The 22,864-nt window shown below is 46.8% G+C and overlaps 1 protein-coding gene across 2 annotated transcripts in view; it reads left to right on the top strand.

Annotated features, from left to right (window-relative positions):
- The window catches only part of GRHL2 (grainyhead like transcription factor 2), a 165,990-nt gene extending 143,126 nt beyond the window's left edge, over positions 1 to 22,864 (top strand). Inside the window, exons 13-16 of one of the 2 annotated variants that reach the window (XM_077748240.1) lie at positions 4,027 to 4,118; positions 8,170 to 8,255; positions 19,299 to 19,363; positions 20,989 to 22,864. In XM_077748240.1, coding sequence (XP_077604366.1) covers positions 4,027 to 4,118; positions 8,170 to 8,255; positions 19,299 to 19,363; positions 20,989 to 21,103 — 358 coding nt within the window. In that variant the 3' untranslated portion in view covers positions 21,104 to 22,864. Of the gene's footprint in view, positions 1 to 4,023; positions 4,119 to 8,169; positions 8,256 to 19,298; positions 19,364 to 20,988 lie in introns of both variants that reach the window. The other variant, XM_077748239.1, reaches the window with a different exon arrangement.

Raw genomic sequence — 22,864 nt, 5'->3', positions numbered from 1 at the left:
TAGATTCATCTATTGAGTTCGTAATTTCAATTATTGATTGTCCTTTTTAGTTCTAGGATTTCCACTCAATTGGTTTCTTTATTTTAATAGAGTCCAGCTCTCTATGTTTTATCATTTATTTTCATAAACACAATAATCACATTTATTTTGAAGTTCAAATCTGGTAACTCAGATAATAATATGCTAGAAGTGTGTTTTTTGTGGGCCTATTTCTGTTGTCTGTTTTTCCCTTGCTCCTGTTTATTAGTATATTTGATAAGCATTTGTTGGATGATGAACATGTAAAAATGATGGACGATCTGGATGATCATGTTTTTCTCTTGTGAAAGTTTTCCTTGCCCTCTGGTGTACAGCCAGAGTGAATGCAGATCACTATACCTAAGTCAGGGCAGAACTGACCCTAAGCTGGATTGCAGTTTGTATTAGCCTCAGACTACCTCTAATTCATCCTAACTCCTAGACTGTAGCTCTGAGGAACTTTCTATGGGCCTTCCTTCTTGGTGGGGTCTGAAATCCAATTTTTGCCTCTTTAGCATGGGGAGACTACCCAAACATCCTCTATAATTTCCAAGAGTTTTCTGTTTAATATCTTAGTCTCTTGTCCCATGCAGTTTAGGGACTTGGCAAATACCTCGGAAGGAATACTACATTGTCCGGCTCACTTCTCTGTGCTTCCTTATTCTCTGGAAATTTTCCCATAAGCCCTAGATCTCTCTGCAGCACCAAATACCGATTTCTGTTTCTCTTACTCCATAAGATTGCCACATAAGATTATGTATGTGCCTTTGTCCCTGTGTTTATGCCTCTGCTCAGATTATCACCCTCTGCTCCCAGTCGAGAACTGGCAAATGCTCTGAGGGGACAGTGGCTCACTGATCATCAGCTCACCTCTCTGTGTTTTCTTCCCTGAGATCTCTGCTCCTGAAGCGCTGGCTATCCCACCAGCAGTGTCCAATACCTTCAAGAGGTCTTCTGTTTGTTTTTTAAATTTTATACAGTTTCATATTGTCCTTGGCTAGAACATTGGCTTGCCACAAGCCACAGCATCTTATCAGAAACAGGAACATCTGTGTTTCCTCTTCAAATAATCATTCTGGGGCCTACTGACCTAGTTATTTCTTACTTGGCATTTCTGAGCTCGTAACTACAGCAATCATTATGAAATCTATGTGTGGGTTTTGTTTGTTTGTGTGGCTAATTCTGTCCAACAAGTTCTGTCACTACCCCAAACTAGTACTGACTAAAGTCCTTTGGGGATGATTACCCAACGAGTAATTTGTTATTGAAGTCAATTGAGATCCTACTCCCTACTGTGGGAGACATTGTCAGGACTTGAACATAAGAGGGCCTCCTCTTATTTTCTGAGGGGAGGAAGCTCATTTGATTTGAGGCAGACATGGTCTGCACATATAGACCAGAAGCAGTGAAATAGACAAACCACGTCTCCATGGTGGCTGCAACTCATTTCTGCACTTTATTTCTCTGCCGCCTCACTAGGGGCAAATGGCTAATGCATCGCAGCTTGGCAGGTATGGCCAGAGGCCCAGGCCTCAGACCTGAACCCCTTCCCAAATATTTTCTAATGAGACGTAGCAGTTCTTTGTTTGTACCTCAGAGACTTTCTTTCCCTGAGATTGACCCCACAAGGTGATGGCTTCGTGTGCTGCTAGACTTGGCGTCACTCCACACATTAGCCACACATTTGCCAGTGAGATAGAGGTTGATGTCAGAGAAAGCACCTTCTCCTGTTTCTCTGGTCCTTCAGCGGTACAATACAGTATAATTGGACAAGGCATGAGGAGACCTGGAATTTGTGTCTTTTTGCCTATTAAGTTGGTCTGTCATACCTGGCCCTCTTTTCTTGCCTTTGAAAATAAATGAAACATTTGAATCCAGACCACACAAACTAGATTGACTCCTGTTGGGTGTATTGATTTGAAAGTGTGAAACATCATTTTTCTGAACTCCCAAGAGACATGTGGTTTATCCAAGATGTTATTTTGATGGCAGAGTTTGTCGTGGTTCAGAATTGGGTGCTATCAAAAGTCAGCAGAACTGGAGAAACATAAATAGATCTTGCTTGGTGAGAAAAAGAAAATCACTGGTTTAGGAGCCCTCACACAGCAGGAGAGCATGTCTGGTGATATTTCAGGCTGTGTACCTGTTATTAAATATCACCAGACTGGAGCTGTGTGGTTCGACTTTTAATCTTCTGTTCCCAAGGTCATGGTCACTCCATTTCCAAGACAATGGAATAACATGACCTGCTTTTATGATAATGGAGTGAGGTGAAGGCAGAGGGAACAGTGCCTTAACAGTTTACTACTAATGTGAAATGGGACTTGAGTTTGAGTTTTCCCTCTAGTTGTGTTCACCATTTGACTTACTAGAGAAAAAAAGAGAACGTCAACTCTTCATATCAATTTCCCATACCTTCGCTCATCATCACCTCAGACTTACCGAGTACCTTTATCAGTTGTCCCTCCAAGCTGCATTCTCTAAACAGTCTGTTTTACTTGTTAGCTGCATCTCCCTGTACTTATGCACATTGAACCTGAGTTTTAAAATAGGGATAAGATTAACCCTTGCCCTGGCTGGCTCACACAGGTTCATGAGACCTAATTGACCAAGAAGATGAAAAGTATTTTATAAAATGGGAAGTTATTTTTAAAAATTGATAGGCCTTTTGGGGACACCTAGAGTGTAAGATGACAAACTAAAGCATTGTTGGCTTAATAGTTTAAACTATTAGAGTTAATAGAAATACTTACTGAGCTATCCATACTTTTGTGCCTTGGCCTCTTTGTACCCCCTCGGCTTGACTTGAGAACCAATAAATAGCTTTTTAATGACAGCGATGCCAATGGGGAGTTGCCTTTGAATCAGGGGTTTGTATTATCTTGGAAGTTTGGTATTGATGCTATAACAAAATACCATAAACCGGGTGGCTTAAACGACAGAAGTGTGTTCTGGAGGCTAGACGTCTGAGATCAGGTGCCTGTACGGTTGGTGTCTGGTGAGAACCCTCTTCTGGCTTACAGATGGCCCTCTTCTCGCTGTGTCTTCGCATGGCTGTTCTTTCTTATTAAGATGTTAATCCCATCATAGGGGCTCCACCTTCATGTTAATTACCTTTCAAGGCCCCGCCCCTGAATATCATCTTACTGGAGAGTGGGGCTTCAGCATATGAATTTGGGAGGGCAAACACCTGCAGCCCACAGTACTCAGCATCACTGACTTCTCTTCAGTGACGGCTGTCCTTCTAATATCCATTCCTCTCACAGAGCTCTCCCCTCCCTTAGACCAGCATGGGCAGGAACTTTGGGAGGAAATGCAGAAGCACCAGCACTGGCTCCGGTGGGGACATGTGGGGACCCAGAACCATACGGGATCCAGGGAGCACTGAAATCCCCCTCCCGAAAGAGCAGAAAGGGCTGGGCAGCCAAGGTCTGGGTCTTGAGAGAGCTTCCGTCCCTGCAGTCCCATCTGCTCCAACCAGATGGAGCCATAGAAGAGCAGGAAGTCAGGGCAGCCTCAGAACTGACAGCCAGCTGGGGTGAGCCTGTCCCATCTCCAGAGGTCCCCACTGTGCCCTCAGGGGCTGGCAAGAAAGTGCAGGACACTCAGGCCCTAGCTAGATGGGAGGGGTTGATAACTTGGAGATCACCAAGACCCCAGGGCTCACTCCTGCTCTCCTCACCCCAGCCTCGATCTTTTGAGCAGGAAGGGAGTTAGGTGCAGGATGGAGTGGCCAAAACCCAGAGGGCTCATCTTGGTGGATCCATCCTCAGCAGTGAGGAGTAGGTCTTTGGTCCATACCCTAAAGACACGGGTATGTGTGTTCTGCCCCAGACAGAGATGGCTTGGGACCTGTAGGGGAGGAGGGAGGTTGCTGAGTGGATCCAGTTGCGGAAAACTAAGGATAGTGTAAACAAAAGAAAAAGATAGCACCAGACACACACATGAACCTTTCTTGTGGCCCCCTGCCTGCTTTACTTAACAGTTTCTGCCCATCTTTTCCAGCAGCAGCGTCCTTGTCAAACGGATGTTCAGACCCATGGAAGAGGAGTTTGGTCCAGCACCTTCTAAGCAGATGAAAGAAGAAGGGATGAAGCGAGGTATCTCCCCACTGGCATTGCCAAGGTTACCCACCCTCCCATCTCAAAGGGTGGGGGCTCTTCACAGAGATGACTGTGCAGCCCCGCACCAGGCCCTGTGGTTCAGGGCTGGCCTGGGGATTGTTTGTCGACACAGGAAAGTCCACGGTCTTTTCCTTCATTTCGGTCCTGTCCTTTTAAGCACCGTAAGCAAACATTTCTTTCTGGGCATCATCTCTGCCCTTTGCCTTGGGAGAAATGTAATGAGTATACTGACTCAGGCAGCAGTGAGATCCGAAGTTAAAAAGAAACTTGTGCTGCGTATGTGACAATAGCATCTCATAAGAATCATTCTATAGATGCAAACGATTAATCTTGTACAAATAAATGAGCCTCTTTTCTGACCTCGCAACTTACTCGCTTTCTCTCGGTCAAGGATCTTACTCCGCTTTCATCAAGAGAGTAAGAAACAAAGGGCGAGTGCGTCCGTGTCTTGTTCAGCATGTCGATGCTCTACGTGACTCACTGGCCTTCCTTAGAGCAAGAGGGCGGTGTGGGAAATGGCCGTCCCCCCTCCCCCCATGTCCTGCTGTAGCCAATACCAAGAGCTTCCAGAGCCTTAGACACACAGGACTGGAATTTCAGTGAGTCAGGCCCAGGTTAAATATGTTCACCATCCACACAGGCCCGAGGTGTCTATTAATGAGACATTTTATTTCTTTTCTATTTGCTGTAACGGGATTTGCATAATGGCCAAGAGCCTCCCCTCTGTAGCCTTCCCCAGCCCGTCAGAGTCGTTATGACCTTGGGGAGAGCCTTTGCTCCTTCAAATCCTCATTTGGAAAACGGGAGTTCCTGCCCATAGAGTCGTGGTGAGGACTGATGGACTTTAATGTATGTAAAACACTTAACTCAGGTGCCTAGCACATAGTAAAGCACCCTGTTCACTATTACAGCTGTGAGTTTTATTCTTAGGTCTGGATCTAGTTACCGTCTCTTCATTGTGAATAAGTCATTAGTGTTTCAAAATGGAAAGAGCATAAATACCTGTGTGGTGTTAATTACCTTAGCAACATTTAAACCTTTAAAGGACTGTTTAAAGGACCTTTCACAGGCTTACCGTCAAAAGTTCAAGTGCATTTTGAGCTCCATCCCTGCATGCCTTTCATATCGCATACTTCAGAATGAAGGCAGAATTATCTGGAAACCAAGAATCCCACAGGCGAAAGTAATTGTAGCTTCCAGCCATATTTAGTGCGTGCTGGCTAGTCCAATGGATGTGTTTTTCTGATTATTTTGAGATTGTGAAGTCAGTACAAAAATTGCCACTGGGAATTTCATTGGGCTGTGACAAAAAGCAAGTCTACGGCCTTCGAAACCTCTAAATCGTAGAGACACATGAGGGCGCTGCAACCCACTAGCGATAGAGAAAATGTCCTGGGAGTGGCTTTTCTTTGGAAACAGGACAGTGGAGTTACTGAGTCCCTCGCTGGAGCTTCCAGTCGGAGCTGGTCTTCGATAAACAGGAGGAATCAGGGTCAGTGATGGTTGCTATTGTGTATTCCTTGGAAGTTCTCCAGGAGAGAAAATGATCATAATTATCACCAGTGCCATTCTTTGTCGTTCTGCCTCGGTAGCTCCTTCTCTGGGTGGCTCTGTGGCAGCCTGCCGCTGTGGCCTGCTGCCTCTCTGTAGTGTCTGGGATGCAAGACGGTCGTTACTGCTGTCATTAGTGGAGTTGATGATTTGAGTGTCCTGTCTCAGATGCACAGTGACTGAAGCGGACACCCCGGGTGGGCTGTTGGGGGTGCTCTGAGCCCAGCATGCCTTGTATGACTGTCAGCATGCCCAGCAGGGGGGTGGTGGCATGCGGCCCTGTTTCTCTCTCCTCACAGCTCGGCAACATGCCGCCATCCTGCCTTTAACCCCTTACGGTGACACTTGGGGCAAGAGTATGAGCCCGTGCTATTTCAAAGACAATGATTTTAAAAGAAGGCATTTGTAAAGCCGATGGAAGCAGTACTCATTGTAATAGAATACATTTGGGGTTTCCTTAGGGTCCGCCTGCTGGAAATGACATTTTTCTGTTGGGCGCTGCAGGAAGAAGTTATAGAAGGTTCACTGTCACAGCCACCATATTTTAAAATTTAATTTCCCTCATCCAGTTGTATCCGGGGGGCGGGGGGCTGTGGTGTGCCAGTAACACTGAGTCCTCTTACGGTGCTGTTAGGTCACCAGATGATTTTAGCTGAAATGGAAACTATCAAGTATTCCTTCCCTAAGTTTTGAAATCTTTGGAGACACGCTCAATCTGTTTATTTAATTGGTAGTTTATTTTTATACTTGGTAAAGAGAAGAAAATTTGCAATACTTCAGGGTTCTTTTTTTTTTTTTTCTTTTTTGCCATGCACCAACTGAACATCTGCGGTCTGCAGAAAGAAAATGTAGGCAGAGCCCATGCGCATCGTGTAGACTCTACCTTTATAAAGCAAGCGGCTTTCATGACGTCCTTGGGAACTGGGGAGGGGCTGGGAGAAGGGCAGGAGTTTGAGTTAGAGCTGGTTTCATTTTCTGGCTCCAACTTCATTCTTTCAGGTTGGTGGTGACTGTAGCTCCGTTGGTATCTGACTATGTCCTGAGGTTCAGCAGGGTTTCTTTTTTAAAGTTTATTTCTTTATTTTGAGAGAGTGCATGGGAGGGGCAGCTAGGGGGAGCACTCGACGTGGGGCTTGAACTCATGAACCATGAGACCATGACCTGAGCTGACATGGCATCAGACGCTTAACCATCGGTCGGAGCCACCCAGGTGCCCCTCAGCACGGTTTCTTGACTGTACACTCTTTCTGGATTGGCCAGGTACATGGGGCTTCTGTCTTGGCCTTTGTCTTTCCCCTTGAAGCTATAGCCAGAAACCACATCACTGGAAGAAGGAGAGAGAAAGCGCAGTCAGCTCAGGGGTCTGGAGGGTCACATCTGAATTAGGTTTCCAGTGTTTCTGGGCCCCACCCCAGAGTAGGTGCCATAGGGAAGGGTCTGGTGGCAGAGTGTCTTCTATTCCTTAATGGTTCCTGGGGTCCTGACCATCTCTCCTAGTCTGTGCATCAGCAAATTGAGACTGTTCCCATTATAGAGAAAGGAACCCAAAGCTGCATTCCCCTCCACTGAGGGCATTAGAGCCACGACAGGGGCTTTCTCGGGGGATGCGCCGGGGAGGCATGGTGCTCACTCTCTGTCTGGCTCAGTGCTAAGTGCCCCACATGGGTGCTGTTCATATCACCCTCACAGCAACTCCACAAGGTAGATATTATTATCCCCATTTTCCAGGGAAAACCAGCGCTTGGGGAGGATAAGTGACCAGGGCCCCACAGCAGGCTGAACTGGGGTCAAAGTCAGGCCCATCATACTCTGGGTCCTCAGCTTGCCTCTGACAGGCACTGGCTCCCACCCGGGCCTTTGCCCCTGCTGGTCTGTGTGCCTGGAGTTGCCCTCCCTGTCCTCTCTCCCCACCGCCCCACCTCGGGCAAAGCTCAGGCCCCTGTAAGCCCTCTCTCATGCCTTTTTCCCTCTGAGCACGTCCAACGTCCAACCCCACATGGCTGTCTGCTTATTTAAGGAACACCCGCCTGCCTAAGTGACTACAGATTCCTTAAGGGCAGACCTGCCTTAATTCATGGCTGCAGCCTCAGCGCCTAGCACACAGCCTCTGGGTATTTACAATATGTGTCGAATGATCAAAAGAATAAGGTCGAATGACCTCAGGAGACAGAGGTCACAGAAGGAGATGTATCGTGGACCTGCCTGGAGAAATTGCACTGTGAACAGTGTGGGACAGCGTCACCGCCCCTTAAGTGTAGCCTGGTTGTCAGTTTACCCCATCAAGGGGCCCCCTTGGGCCCCACTGCTGGTCATCTGTGGAGGTGCGTCTGTCACCCTTGTAGGGGTCGTCTGGGTCCTGGGTCTGTGGCCTCACAGATACTGTCAGCCTCTGGCACATGTGTGACAGGAAGCAGCCTGCAGTGGCGGCAGCTGTGTGGGCTCCTGAGTCACTGCCTCACCTCTGTTTCTCTTTCAGTGCTTTTGTATGTGCGGAAGGAGACGGACGACGTGTTCGACGCTTTGATGTTGAAATCCCCGACGGTGAAGGGCCTGATGGAAGCGGTAAGCAGGGGCCCTTTCAGCCTCTGGGAAACCTGCCTGTGTTCCCCTGAGCTGGAGTCCGTTCCTTAAAATGCAGCCTTCCAGATGGCCCCAGAGTGAGCTTTATAAAGAAAAAACCCAGATTTATGGAAACGCTGATCTGCTCTCCACCACTGTTGTGGCCTCTTAGCGTCCTAAGCAGAAGGAAACTTTAGACAAACTGCAAATTCCCTGTCAACTTAAAGCTGATCAGAGTAAGACGCCGTAGAGGAAGGTTAATCTGGGAGTTTCCATTTGTCTCTGCACAAACCAAATTAGGTACGTTTAACTTCCAAGTATGCATAGAACAAAAACAATTAGGAAGTGTGTTGCTAGTTGTGATAGTGAAATACAAAATAAAAATATCCCTTTTGATTAAGAAAAAACCCCATATATATATATACATGTATATATGTGTGTGTGTATATATATATCTGAGATAAGAGATCATCTGAAGTCCCTCCCTCCCTTCTCCTCTCTAATTTAGCCTATCATGGTGGGATCTGGGCTCAGGAAGTTATTTTATATTTTTTCCATCTGAATAGGACTTTAATATGACTCTACCTTGAAAATGATTTCTCACTGCCACCTTGTTTTTGTTGTTGTTGGAACAACGATGTTGTAGAAGATCTGGGCTTTCGATGGCAATGGAGACACTGCCAAGGGATAGTCCCAAGTCATTTGTGGGTCTGCAAAACCACTACATTGGAACAGCATCTTGGGCTGTGAGGCAAAATGTTAAAATGTATAGGACGGGACCCCTACGTGTGGTCTCTTGTGGCTGGTTTTTCTCACTCAGCTTAATGTCCCAAACATGGTGTATAGTTGGTACTGGATTCTTTTTTATGGCTGAATAATATTCCACTGTATGGATATACCATATTGTGTTTTCCCAAATTCATCGACTAATAGATTTTTAGAGGTTTTCCACCCTCTGGCTGTTTGGAATGGTGCTGCTGTGAACATTCACGTGCAAGTTTTTATTTGAGCTTTTGTTTTCACCCACGGAGTAACCTCTGCCAACCCATCCCCTACCACAGTGGAGGCGAACTTTTGATCTCTCTTGGGGGAATTCATTACACCTTCTTGGCTTTGCTTGGCTGGGGGTTTTGAGGAGAGTGGTCCACGCAGAGAGAAGAATGGTTGGCAGACATCAGTGACTAGGCTCCAATCAAGACTGTGCAGTCTTGCAAAATAGCACTCAGAATCTTTCATTTCCTTCCTCCTATAATGTGGACAATGCCTACTTTGGAGAATTGTTTTGTTTGTACTACCCTGGACCTCTCACTATCTTAGAAAGAACTCTTGATCACAACGAAGAAGAGCGGAATTATTGTTTAATCTCTGTCAGATTGGGTCACTTGTCTTCAGGACTGGATAATTCTTTTTCTTTTACTGGTCCTGAACTTCCCACACCTTCATTTCAATGCCATATCATTATCCACCCAGACATAGACATCTGGATAGAAATAAATAGTTCTCTGTCAGCAGATGTTACTGAATGTCCCCATACTTGGTGTCATTTGGATAAAAGAGAATATTGCTCTTTTCTTCTGCATGTTTGGTATCATGTCAGCTAAGGCACCCATGGAACTTTGGTGATTTACTTTGGCTTCTTTATTCTTATAATTAGGTTTTAAACTTGATTACAGACAGAGATTTGGTGATGATGATGGTGTAGTGGAGTGGACATGAATTTTCCAAGTTTTTTTGGTCTTTCTAAGTGATTTTACCTAATCCTCCTACAAATGAATCTTCAGCTGCTGTAGCCTCCTTGATAGTCCCTGAGCCCACTAAGGCTTACTCACACCTCAGGGCCTTCGTACCTGTTGCTCCTTCTGTCAGGAGTGTTCTTCCTTTGTATGGACAAGGCTCACTATCTCTCTCTATTTTTTTTATTTTTAAGTTCATTTATTTATTTTGAGAGAGAGAGTGCGAGCAGGGGAAGAGCAGAGAAAGAGGGAGGATCTCAAGCACATTCCATGCTGTCAGCACAGAGCCCACGTGGGGCTCGAACTCACAAGACCATGAGATCATGATCTGAAGGTTCACTCTCTTATGTCCTTCAGGTTTCTGCTCACGTGGCCCTGACTGACCTGGGTCTGGCCATACGACCTACAGGAATGGCTTTTCTATTGCTATTCCCTTACCATCTGTTGTTTTACCATCGCACAGATCACCACTTGACATATTTAACAATTTGCTAGACATTTATTTTTTTCTCTCCTCCCCATTAGAGTGTAAAGCTCATGAGCACAGGGACTTTGTGTCTTCTGTGTATCCCCAGATCCTTGAGCATAAATATTTGATGGAACCGAGCACCTACTATAGATGGGCCACCATGCTGAGGGCTGTGGGTAGCCAGATTTCACATGCATTGCTTTATTTGGTCCTTGCAATACCCCAAAGTGTCATCATCACCAACTTACAGAGGTGGAGACTGCGGCCCAGAAAGGGGGTCTCCTGAGGGCTGATAGCTCCACAGAGGGGTGAGGCCAACTCAAGCCCTTGAGCAGCTTGTGTCCAATTAGAGTGGTGTCCACATATGAAAAGGTATTTCAAGAAGAGTAAACTTTCCAAGTCACAGCTCACAAGAGCTAAAGGAAAGACAATGAGGCAATAATAAACCTTCAAGTGAAAAGTACTACGTGTAGGGGTTGACCCCACACAGTCAGGTTCAAATCCTGGCTCTGACACCTTTAAGTGATGTGATTTTGGGCAAGTTACTCAACCTCTGTGTCCCTAGTTTCTTAATTGTTAAAATGAGAATAATAATGATGTGGGCTATCATTATGAGGATAATGATATAAAATGAGATGTAGGGTTGTTGTGAAGGTTAAATGAGGTCACATACATGGCACCTAAAAGTAGCACATAGAAATACTCTATAGCTAGATGATGGATAGATGATAGATTAGTTAGATAGATGATAGATAGATAGATAGAGATGATAGATAGGGATGACTGTAAGTATTACAGGGTAGGAAGGCAGACTGAGATTTCTCCAAGCCAAAAAGGCTAGAGAAAGGCATAGGGATGTTCTCTGTTGTGCCCCCGGCTGATGCACACAAGGAAAGAGGTTGTTCATGGACCCCGTGACGCCCTCTTCAATTCAACTGAATTGTTCATGTATGGAGGTAAAGGCATTACTCCCTGATTCTCTTGATGGGTCAAATGCAGCCACCAAGGAAGTGATTGCAAGCAAGAGTCTCCTCCTTTTTAAATGTGTTTCTTAGAGCCCCGACTGAATGGTTTATAACCCCAAATAGAAGTCATCGGCTTCCGGAGCAGGCTGTCTTGCTGGATGTTTCTAGACAAGGCAGACTGAGTCCTACGTTGCTGGAAACCAGTGGAAATCTCTAAGTTCTGTCACATCCCTCAGGTTCTGGGGCAAAGATAATGCTGCACAAAGTAAAAGTCTAAAAATTACAAGTCACCAGACAACCAATAACACATTGATAAGATACGTCTGAGACCTAGAATCCTCCTGGGTGTAAAGGAAGGTTTTGGGGTCTTTAAAAATATTAATGATGGGTTTTTTTAAAGTATAGAAGTGGATCATTGCGGGGTGCCTGGGTGCCTCAGTCAGTTAAGCGACCGACTTTGGCTCAGGTCATGATCTCAGGTTCGTGAGTTCTGTCCTGACAGCTCAGAGACTGGAGCCTGCTTCGATTCTGTGTCTCCCTCTCTCTCTGCTCCTTCCCCACTCATGCTCTGTCTGTCTGTCTCTCTCTCTCAAAAACAAATAAACACTTAAAAAAAAAGTTTTTAAAAAAGGATCATCATTTTAGGTAAATTGAAAAGCACGAATTAAAAAGCAAGCACTCTTACTAACTCTCCCGTTCGAGAGCACTATCATGCAGCATGTATTTCCCATACATAGGGAGGAGGGTTCAGGGGTGCTATCATCCAGGTCCTGGGCAAAAGGAATCCTTCTGTATCTCACGCTGACAGATGGCCAGCTTCTTCCACATGATATCCTGCACAGTCCCACTTCTTTCCAGGGTTCTGACTTTGCCAAAACACACTTCCTCGCCTGGTGCGGAGGCAGAGGATGCGGCATCTGCATGGCATGCCTCTCCTTTTGCCCGTGACAGCCGCGCAGAGGGCAGACATTTGCCCTTCAGTCTCACGTATGCCCATTTTCTCTTAAGAGTTCAGAATCTGAAACCAGACTGCCAGATTCTTTTTTTTTTTATGNTCAGGTTTTGTAAGGTTTCCAATGGCTTCAGATCTTTTCTGTGTGATGTATGGGGCGAGTGCAAGTACGGAGCTCCTTACTTCTCCGCCATCTTGCCCCCTCCAATATTCCTATTTTATTTTAAAAGAAGTTCCAAATGACACCAACCAAAGTTAAAAAGACAAACTCAGGCCAAGCAAGTCAGAATAATAAGCAGGTACATATAACACATGGTCCAGCAGACAGCAAGTTCCCATGTACAGAGTGCATATCCTTTTTGTGCTGTGCATGTCTTTGGGAGTGTGCTGTAGTCTATGGACCCTGCTCTGAATAATGTTTTTCAATGTACAAAATAAAAAACAGGATTACAAAGGAAACCAATTATATTGATAACATTGAGGTCGTTAATGAAAAACCTTTGTGCTAGAGGAATATATGCGCTCCTTATTCATGCATTAATATCACCTATGGGCGGAACTAATAACTACTGTACATTTGAAGTCTGATGGATGAATGTAATTGATATTTTGAGATATCTGCAGTAATTCTAATAGGACATGAAAATATGTGTGATTTCCATTGGTAACAAAAAATAGGTACTGCTAAGACTACTGTATGTTCCTAACTGAAGGGAAGGCTAAATTACAGTTCAAGGTTGGTGAAAATAAAGATGTAGGCTTTCCTACCCCAGCTCATGTGCATACTCCGAGTTAGGAAGCTCTGGTTTAGACCAACCAGGAAGTGCTCAGGAGGTGGTGGCTCAGGAATGATGCTCAGGCGACTTGCTCCTCCAGCATTAGTTCTGTGCACCTGCTTTGTTAACTGGGTGGGTGTAGAGCCCCAAGGGGTGGGGGCCATAGTGAGTTCCCTCCTGAAAAATGGTAACATCTCTGTCCTTCGGCAAGGTTTCACTCACAGCACTCTCCTCTGGGCGCGGAACCAGCGCACAACCAGCGTTTCTCTTTCAATGGGTATGTGCAGGTGTGAAACCAGGACCCGACGAATAGGCAGGTGCCAGGCTTGGGAAGAAGAGAGGAAGGAAGTAGAAATTCTTCCAAAGGGCAACAATAGTGAGCCTGGAGAGGAGTGACAAAATCTGTGTCAATCCTACCTTATTCAGAGTATCTCACCCCATTTGGAAATAGCATGAAGATGCTCAAAGAAACGTGCTGCTATTAGAATTTCTTTAGAGAGCTATAATATAGCGTCTTCCCAAATAGTTGCTAAAGGAACTGGAGAGTCTGAGGAAGGGATGCTGAGCTGTTACACAGCCAGGGCTCTGGGGTCCCCCTTATTCCTAGTTTCCCACCGCCTTCCATGGGGTCACTTACCTGTGGTCAGACACATTCTGGAGGCAGATGATTCTCCTGATGATCTTCAGGGGGTCAATAGCATGACACTCACTCATGTCACTTCATCTCATCATTTAGGCATCTCACATCATCACAAGAAGAGTACGTCCAGCACAGTAAGATATTTTGAGAGAAAGACCATACGCACCTAACTTTTATCACAGCATATTATAATAATGTTTCTACTTTATTATTAGTTAACTAATCTCTTACTGTGCCTAATTTATAGATTAACCTTTCTCATCGATATGTATGTGTAGGACAAAAAGATGGTGTATAGGCCTTGGTACTGTNATACTTCAAAATAATTAAGCATTTCTGGCAACTTTAAATTTTGTATTTCCAATGTTACTGAATTCTGATGTGATTTGGCTTATCTTTGTGACCCAACACATGACAGATTCTCTCTAGGAGATGTGCGTGTCTATATAAAATCTTAAATCTAGTGTAGCGATTCTAGTGCTCCGTTGTTCTTATGTGCCTTAGGTGTGCCCAGCACTAAAAGCACACTGGGGATACGGAGACTCCTGTACTCTTAAAGTCGCGGACTTCTTCGTGTGCTGCGTCTCCCACTGTAATTGTTTCTCTTTCAGGTCTGCCCGACATCTGTAATTTGTGCTCAGTGCTGTCGGGGGCCTGAAGTTTTACAGTTGCGACACCTTTTCCTACATTGTGTTGTTTTTTTTATCATTGCACAGTCCCCATGCTAACCTCCTCAGCCTTAATGCTCACCCCACCTTGTCTCACACGAATGTCCTCGCCCCTGCTCTCCTTTGTTTGCTGCGCCCTCCTCGCTCCTCCTGCCTTCCCCTCTTTAGTCCTTGCCTCTGCTAAGTGTTTTCCTGCTAAACATCCAGCTGGTTCTCTTTCTTTCTCATCCTTCTTTTAACTTCTTTTTTCCCTACTCTGACACTCTGGCTTTCCGTGGAAAAAGGCAGTTTGTTGTCATTTGGTATAATGACTGATAGGCTGTATTTTCTTTCTTCCGTATTACTTTTTTGTTATTGATTTTACTTTGCAGTTTCCTCTTGCTGTCTCTTTCGCTTGGCAGATGGATTAGCAAGCTGTTTTCCACCTTTTCCAGAAAGTTAGTCTTTACTTTTCCTCAGTTATTTCAGCCTTCCTCCTTATTTCTCTGTGATTTTTTTAAAATGTTTTTTTAAATGTTTTTATTTATTTCTGAGAGAGAGAGAGACAGCATGAGCAGGGGAGGGTCAGAGAGAGAGGGAGACACAGAATCCGAAGCAGGCTCCAGGCTCTGAGCTGTCAGCACAGAGCCCGACGCGGGGCTCGAACCCACAAACTGTGAGATCATGACCTGAGCCAAAGTCGGACGCTTAACTGACTGAGCCACCCAGGCGCCCCTGTTTCTCTGTGACTTGAAGGATGAAAATGCCAGCTATTTTTCGCACCAACACTGTGTAGCTCCCCCCACCACGAGGCGAGGCTGTGGGAGCTTGGTCTCTCCCTCTCCTGCCGCTTTCTTGTCTCACTTAGCCTGAGTGTGTCGGGGTGCCCACCCCACCGTCCCCACAAACTCCCGACTTCTTGGGGTTGCTGAGATACTTTGATGCTCTCTCTCTAGCAAACCATGAGATTTCCCCCTTTAATATGTCCTTTTTACTTTGAGAATCTGTATTTGGCACTTATTTTGCATCTGCATTCCACATATGTAAACACCCACACACAGTTATACACTGATAGATAACTGTGTATCTGTAGTTACGTATATAACAATATAATATAGATGGAGAGAGGGTATATGTAGAGTCAGTATACATTAAGAAAATTCTTTATGTTTATTTGGTTTTGAGTTAGAGACAAAGATAGAGACAGAGACAGAGTGTGAGCAGGGGAGGGGCAGAGAGAGAGGGAGACACAGAATCCGAAGCCGGCTCCAGACTGAGCTGTCAGCACAGAGCCTGACGCGGGACTCAAACCCAGGAACGGTGAGATCTTGATCGGAGCCAAAGTTGGACGCCTAACCGACTGAGCCACCCAGGCCCCCCTGTATACATTTAAAGATTTATTTATGACACAAGGCTAGTTGCTTGTTGTCTTCCCCCTTCTCCTGGCTGAAGTCTCCCTTCTGATGCATTTTCCGTTTAGATAACGTTCTTTTGTGAATATGCTCCTCCAGGCGTATTTGGGTGAAATGTTCTCTGAACCCTTACATTTCCTCGATACCCTTTGTTTTCACCCTGATGCCTGAGGCATAGCTTGTTGGTGTCCAGGATTCTTGGGGTGAAGTTCTTATTTACAGTAGTCTATTAAGGTTACCGCACTATCCTTTGGTTTTTAGGGCTGCAGATGGGAAGACCGAAGCCATGTTTATTCTTCTATTCTCTTTTGGGGGGCGGGGAGTGGGGGTGGTAACTTGTTCTGAAAGGTTTCAGAATGTTTTTATTACCCTTTGGCGATCTGGCACTTTTCAGAATGGCCAGATGCATGAGTCTTTCCTCGTTGATCTCTCCTGGGTTCAGGAGCCCCCTTTTGTCCAAAACCACGGGTCTTTCTTCTATTATTTGTTTAATTGTTTCCTCTTCTCCATCAGTTCCTTCTTCTCTGCCTGGGACCCTGGATATTCACATCTTGTGTGGCCTCNGGTCAGAGAGAGAGGGAGACACAGAATCTGAAACAGGCCCCAGGCTCTTAGCTATCTGCACAGAACCTGATGCGGGGCTCGAAACCACAACCTGCGAGATCATGACCTGAGCCGAAGTCGGATGCTTAACCGACAGAGCTACCCAGGCGCCCCTTTGCTCTGCACTTTGAAATTGTTTTTCGAATTGATCTTTCCTCATACTATTGGTTTGCAGTATTGACCACTAGTCCTTCAATTCATTTACTGAACTTTAAAATGTTTTTAGTTCAGGGGCGACTGGGTGACTCCGTCAGTTAAGCATCCAATTTCGGCTCAGGTCACGATCTCACAGTTTGTGAGTTCGAGCCCTGCATTGGGCTCTCTGCTGACAGCTCAGAGCCTGGAGCCTGCTTCGGATTCTGTGTATCTCTCTCTCTCTCTCTCTGACCCTCCCCCACTCTTGCTCTGTCTCTCTCTGTCAGAAATAAATAAATGTAAAATAAATGAAAATTTTAAAAAATTTAAATGTTTTAGTTCAACAATCATATTTTTGGACCAGAATTGTACATGTGTGCATGCAATCTTCATAACTGTTTTCTTATGTCCTGTTCAAATGGATGCCTACAACGCAAGCACTGTCCATTCTCCTCGCTGCCCCCGGCCCATGTTATTTTACATACCGGGCACATTTCAGTTCAGTCGTAGGGACAGGGCAGTTGGATCAGTGATGGAGCAGTGACGTGGCCGGCGGGCCACTGGTTTCCCCAGTTCCTGTTGCCCTCTGTTCTGCCCTTCTGGGCTTATTCTGGGGGTGAGGAGTCCTTCCTGTGCAGGGGGAGGGGTAAAAGGTGGGACTATATAGTTGTCTGTGGGATAACCTCTTCTGGGGATCCAGAGCTGTCCACCTGTGCCCTAGGGCTCCTCAGCCTCTTTTCAGAGCCCCTGGGCTCCACTGCCCAGTCATCCCTGTCCCGGACCTCACTTACCCCAGCTGGCTGTGAGCACCCACCTTCCCCCAGCCGCAGGGCTCAGAAGAGGCTGGTGGATTGGATTTGGGACAGAGAAGGCATGACAGGCATTTCGGGTAGGTCTCTCCAGAATCTGTCTCCAAACTCTGATTACTTTATATTTGTAAAAGTGAATCATAATCTTCCATGGTATAGATAAACCACATCATGGAATACTACATGGCAATGAGAAACAATGAAATCTGGCCATGTGTAGCAACATGGATGGACCTTGAGGGTGTTATGCTGAGCAAAATAAGTCAGGCAGAGAAGGACAAATATCATATGTTTGCACGTATAGGAGGATTAGGAGGAACTTGACGGAGGAACAAGGGGGAGAAGAAGGGCGGAAATGGTGGGGGAAAGGGAGAGAGGCAAACCATGAGAGACTCTTGAATGCTGACAAAAACTGAGGACTGATGGATGTGGGGGGAGGGGGGGATGGGCATGGAGGAGGACACTTGTGGGGATGAGCACTGAGTGTTATGTGGAAACTAATTTGACAATAAACTATTAAAAAAAAATGAATCATAATCATTGTAAAAAGGGAGGAAGAAACCCAACTACAGAATGGTACAAAGTGAAAAGTAAAAGAATCTCCGTGTTCTGTCCGTTCTCCCAAGGTGGCCACTGTTAACAGACTGGCATGTCCTTCACATATTTTCTATTTCCTTACATACTTACTTCTTTAGAAATATGGATGGGGTCACACCATACGTATCGTATTGCAGTTTGTTGGCTTTTCCTCCTTCGTGTGTTAAGGACTTTATTTTTCATATAGGCTTGCCACATTTTTAAATGACTTTATGGCTTTCAACCGTGAAGATACCAAAACGTGCTTAATGAGTGTTTGTTATGTACAATTTTCTCTATTAGGAACAATAATGGTTTGAAAAGCTTTGCATACATCTGAGTGTATTTCCATAGACCAAGTTACCACCTGTGCAATGTGTGTTCAAGGGATATATGCTTTTTAAACTTTAAGAGCTGCTTCTAAATTTCCCTCCAAAAAGTTTGAGCATTTTATTCTCCGTCTATGGAATATGAGAGTTGATGTTTTTCACGTTCCGGCTGGCACCATGTTACTATTCTTTTAGTTTTTGTGAATCTGATAACATAAAAGTAACATCCTACTGGTTTAATTTGAAATTTTAAAATGAGGAGTAAGGTGGGACATTTTTCTATTTCCTTACTGTCCCCTTGTGTTTTTCTTCATGAGTTACCTCTCCACGTTGTGTTCTTCCCTTTCCCATGGAATTGGACTTTTCCTGGATTTGCAGTACTTCTTTCGGACTTAAGGAAGTCGGTTTCCTGTTGTTTGTGTGACAAGAAAAGTTTCAAAGTATGTTGTTTGTCTTTAGTTTTTTATGGTGGTTTTGCTCTACTGGTATTTGTGATTCTCTGTTGTTTGATCAGCCTTTTGACCTTGTTTCTTCAGGTTTTATATCTTCATTGGGATGATCTTCCTTCCTTGAAGATGGCATCAATACAAAGAACTGACCCATGGTTTCTTCTGATACTTTTATGGTTTCAGCCTTCAGATGTGAATCTTTGCTCTATCTGAAATTTATTTTGATGTCAGAAGTAGAGAAGGGCTCCAGCTTAACCCGTTGGATTTTTTCTGTGTGGCTACTTATTTAATCTAACATCATGGCTGGTGTCCATTTTCTTTCTGACTGATCTGAGATGATACCTTCATCATAGATTAAATTACCACGCAGCCGAATCTTTTGTTGAATGACTTAAGGCTTATCCACGGGAGAGCCTTGTAGCTGAGGCATATTGGGAGCTTGACTCCTGAGTGAGGGATACAGGCACCCAGGAGACTGCGACTGGAGCTTTCTCTCTCGCCTCTGCTTACCCTCCCCTTCCATGCTCATCTGCCTGTTATTGATGTTACAGATATCTGAGAAATATGGGTTGCCTGTGGAGAAGATCGCAAAGCTTTACAAGAAAAGCAAAAAAGGGTAAGAAAGAAACAACTTAAGCTGACTTTCAAATCAGATAAGTGTACATAGTCCCTTTAAAAAAAAAAGAAAATGGTGCCTGTCTTTTGTTAGTTTTGTTGTCCAACTCGGTAACACCTGTGTGTCATCCTTACAAAGGATTGCTGGGCAGCTTGCAAGTGCAGTGCATTTTGAAGATCTTTAATAAGACAGGGAGGGAGGGAGACAGCGCATTGTCATCATGCCGCCTGAGATGTCCTATCCCAATGACAGAGTGAACTGGTGGAATAGAAGGGTCTGGAAGGGGTGAGGACACAGGGGAGAGTGGCAAAGTCACCTCTGCCCAATGTGGAGTGTATAGAGAATCACATGCCGCTCTTGGGGTGGCTTCAGGGTGACACCCAAACAAGAAGGGCTCTGGGTGTAGAGAAGTCTTCTGAGGGGAATATTCACAAAACGATCTCCATGATCACTGGACCTGCTCATTCTCAGTGTTAAGAACAAGACCTCTTATGAGGTGCTCAGTAGGTTCTGGGCCCCCTGCAAGTGCCCTATACACACTGTTCTGTTGATCTCCCCACACTGCCACCCCCAGCCTCCCTGGGGCTCCCTCTGTCTGAGGGTCTGCGAGCAGAGGCTGCAGGAGCTGGATTTAGTCCCAGGAGAGAGTTTCCATTGAGTCAGCTTCTGGAGTTACTTTCCTACAAAACACAGAAAATGGGTCTTTATTTATTTATTTTAAATGTTTTATTTATTTCTGAGAGAGAGAGAGAGAGAGCATGAGCAGGGGAGGGTCAGAGAGGGAGAGAGATACAGAATCCGAAATAGGCTCCAGGCTCTGAGCTAGCCGTCAGCACAGAGCCCGACGTGGGGCTCGAACTCACGAACTGTGAGATTATGACCTGAGCTGTAGTCAGACGCTTAACCTACTGAGCCACCCAGGTGCCCCAGAAACATATTATAGTCTCAACAGCATAGCCACAGTTCTTGATTTTCCTCTTCTTCTGACTATGGAGTACTTTTTTTTTTTTTAAGTTTATTTATTTTGACAGAGAGAGAGAGTGAGAGCGAGCATAAGCAGGGGAGGAACAGAGAGAGAGTCCCAAGCAGGCTCTGTCCTGTCAGCACAGAGCCCGATGTGGGGCTCGAATTCACGAACCATGAGATCATGACCTGAGCCAAAACCAAGAGTTGGATGCTTAACTGACTGAGCCGCCCAGGCGGCCCTGGAGTACTTTTTTAAAGTGTATTTTCAAGAGGCAGTATGGTTTAATGAAAATGGGGAACTGTTTGGGACCTGGCTCTGTCGCTGGCTTACTGTGTGATTTCAGGCTCACCTCTCTGGCCACAGTTTACCAATCTATAAAGCAAGAGGGTTGGGTTGAATGATCTCTGAAGGCCTGTTTAGTAAGGAGTCACGAGGCTAGTTCTGACAATCGAGGCTTTGCATTCCTCAAAATGGTTTCTGGGGAAAGAGATATTATGACGGCCTTCTTTTCCAGCCTTACCTCCTCTCTCCTCCCACCCTTCCCAGCATCCCTTGCCAAAGAATGGCTAAGGGAGCCCCCAGCCCGGAGTCTGCCCTTGCCCACCGCTGGGTGTTGATGGCATCTTTGTTTCTTACCCCCTACCCTACCCCCTGGCAGCATCCTGGTGAACATGGACGACAACATCATTGAGCACTACTCGAACGAGGACACCTTCATTCTCAACATGGAGAGCATGCTGGAAGGCTTCAAGATCACACTCATGGAAATCTGAGCCCTGGTCCTGGCATCCCCTCGGCAGGGGCCCTCAGTGCATTCTTCCCCGGGAGAGATGGAGGCCCCGGCCCCGAACCCGGAGACCCCCCCTCCCCCACCTCACAACTGCTGTTACAGACCGTGCCGGGAGCCGGGCGAGGCCCAGAGTCCGGTTCCTTGTTCCTTATCAGTGTGTATGGCCCACCGACCGGCTCCCGCTGGAGCGAAGCCCTGCGCCCCTCAGGAAGGCGTGCTGGGCCTGTCAGACACTTATTTATTGTCCACCTTTGTCTGGAGCGCAAGGTCCAGGCCCGCCGGGGCCCTGCAGGACATTGCCGGCCCCGGATGAGACCGTCCAGAGCCCTCCCCTTTTAAGGGAAACACAGCCAATCTGTTCGGCCCGGAGAGCCTGAGAACGCCTCACCTCTGCTGCTCCTGGGCGGCCGGTCGGAGCGAGCGCGCCGGCTGCAGCCGTCGGGGGGGTCACAGGTGGACAGAAGCCTTCAGGCGTCTCCGGGGAAGGCCGTCCTGCTAAACACCTGCGGGGGTTTGTGGCGAGTGGCTGCCAGGCCTTGTACAGGAAGATACTCAGCCACCATGTAATTAGTAACCCGGAAGGCTCGCCTGGCTGTCATGTACATAGTGTTTATAATATGGCAATAATATATTTTACCTGTGGTTCGCGGGCACGTTTATTGCCGCTGGCCTAGGGGAGCCGCGCAGCTGAGACTCCGCTTTCCGTGAGAGCTTTGCCGCGGACACGCCGGGACAAGGGGAGTGGCCTTTGGGCTGGCAGGTGACCGCAGGGGTGCCAGCCGTCACGCCCGCCCCGTGGGCCGCCACGCTTGTCTTCCGGTGATGTGCTTCTCAAGCCTCGCTCGCTCTATCCAAACAGCCCCGTCCATGGGAACAGTCAGAGCGTCTGAGGCCCCAGCTCTTCCAGCTTTGGGGAGCCTTCCAGAGAGACCATGGGGCGATGGGGGGAGGGGGGGCGGCTGGCGGCCTGGCCCTGTGCTGGGGCCGCTGCCCAACCCGGTGATCACGAGGACCGGGCCTCCATGCAGCGCCCACAGTTGCCAAGTGCATCCTTCATCTCAAGTGGCTCCCCCTAAAGGCCCAGCTGCAGTTCTGAGAGCGATGCCAACAGCTTAGCTCCGAATTGACCGGCCAGGGGGCTGGATTCGGGGGGACGGGGACGGGGGGTGCCCCCAGAGCGCCCTGGCTCTTCCGAAGGCAGCCCCTGGAGGAGGGCTGGGAGAGAGAAGGCCTTGTCCTCCTGCACATGATCTGGGAGACCAAGAGTAGAAACTAAGCTTCCCCAAACACTTGCGAAATCATGAACCATCCTGGGCCACCGTTCTCTCGGAAGGGACAGGTAGGTGGCCTGGGGGGGTTGCGTTGGCCCTTGTGGGTTGAAGCACGGGCCTTTTGGTAGCCAGACATGTCCCCAGCCCTATGGCCTGCACTAGGACAGGCTCTCTGTAAGGGCCCAGATTTGTTTGTAAAGCACTTTGACGTCTCGCCCGGGGAACTCTCTCTCCAGGGGCTCCCTGCCTCGCACCCCGCCTGCCCCCGACCCCTAGAGCAGGACAGAAGGGCTGCTTCCAGCCCAGCTGCTTCTCCTGAGGCTACAGAGGATTTGGATGGAACGGAGAGCAGGTGCCGTGCCGAGGAAGATGTCCGGGTGGTGGTAAGGGCACACCTTTCTGTGTGTCTTCCGGACACGTTACCCCTCCCTGTGGTGCCAAAGGTCTGCATCCTGGATTCAGTTCTGCTCCCA

Source organism: Crocuta crocuta, unplaced genomic scaffold, assembly GCF_008692635.1.
Source record: "Crocuta crocuta isolate KB4526 unplaced genomic scaffold, BGI_CrCroc_1.0 scaffold39, whole genome shotgun sequence".
In the NCBI taxonomy this organism is placed as follows: Eukaryota; Metazoa; Chordata; class Mammalia; order Carnivora; family Hyaenidae; genus Crocuta; species Crocuta crocuta.
Note: the sequence above shows the minus strand (reverse complement) of the source record. Positions and strands in the feature narration are given on the sequence as shown.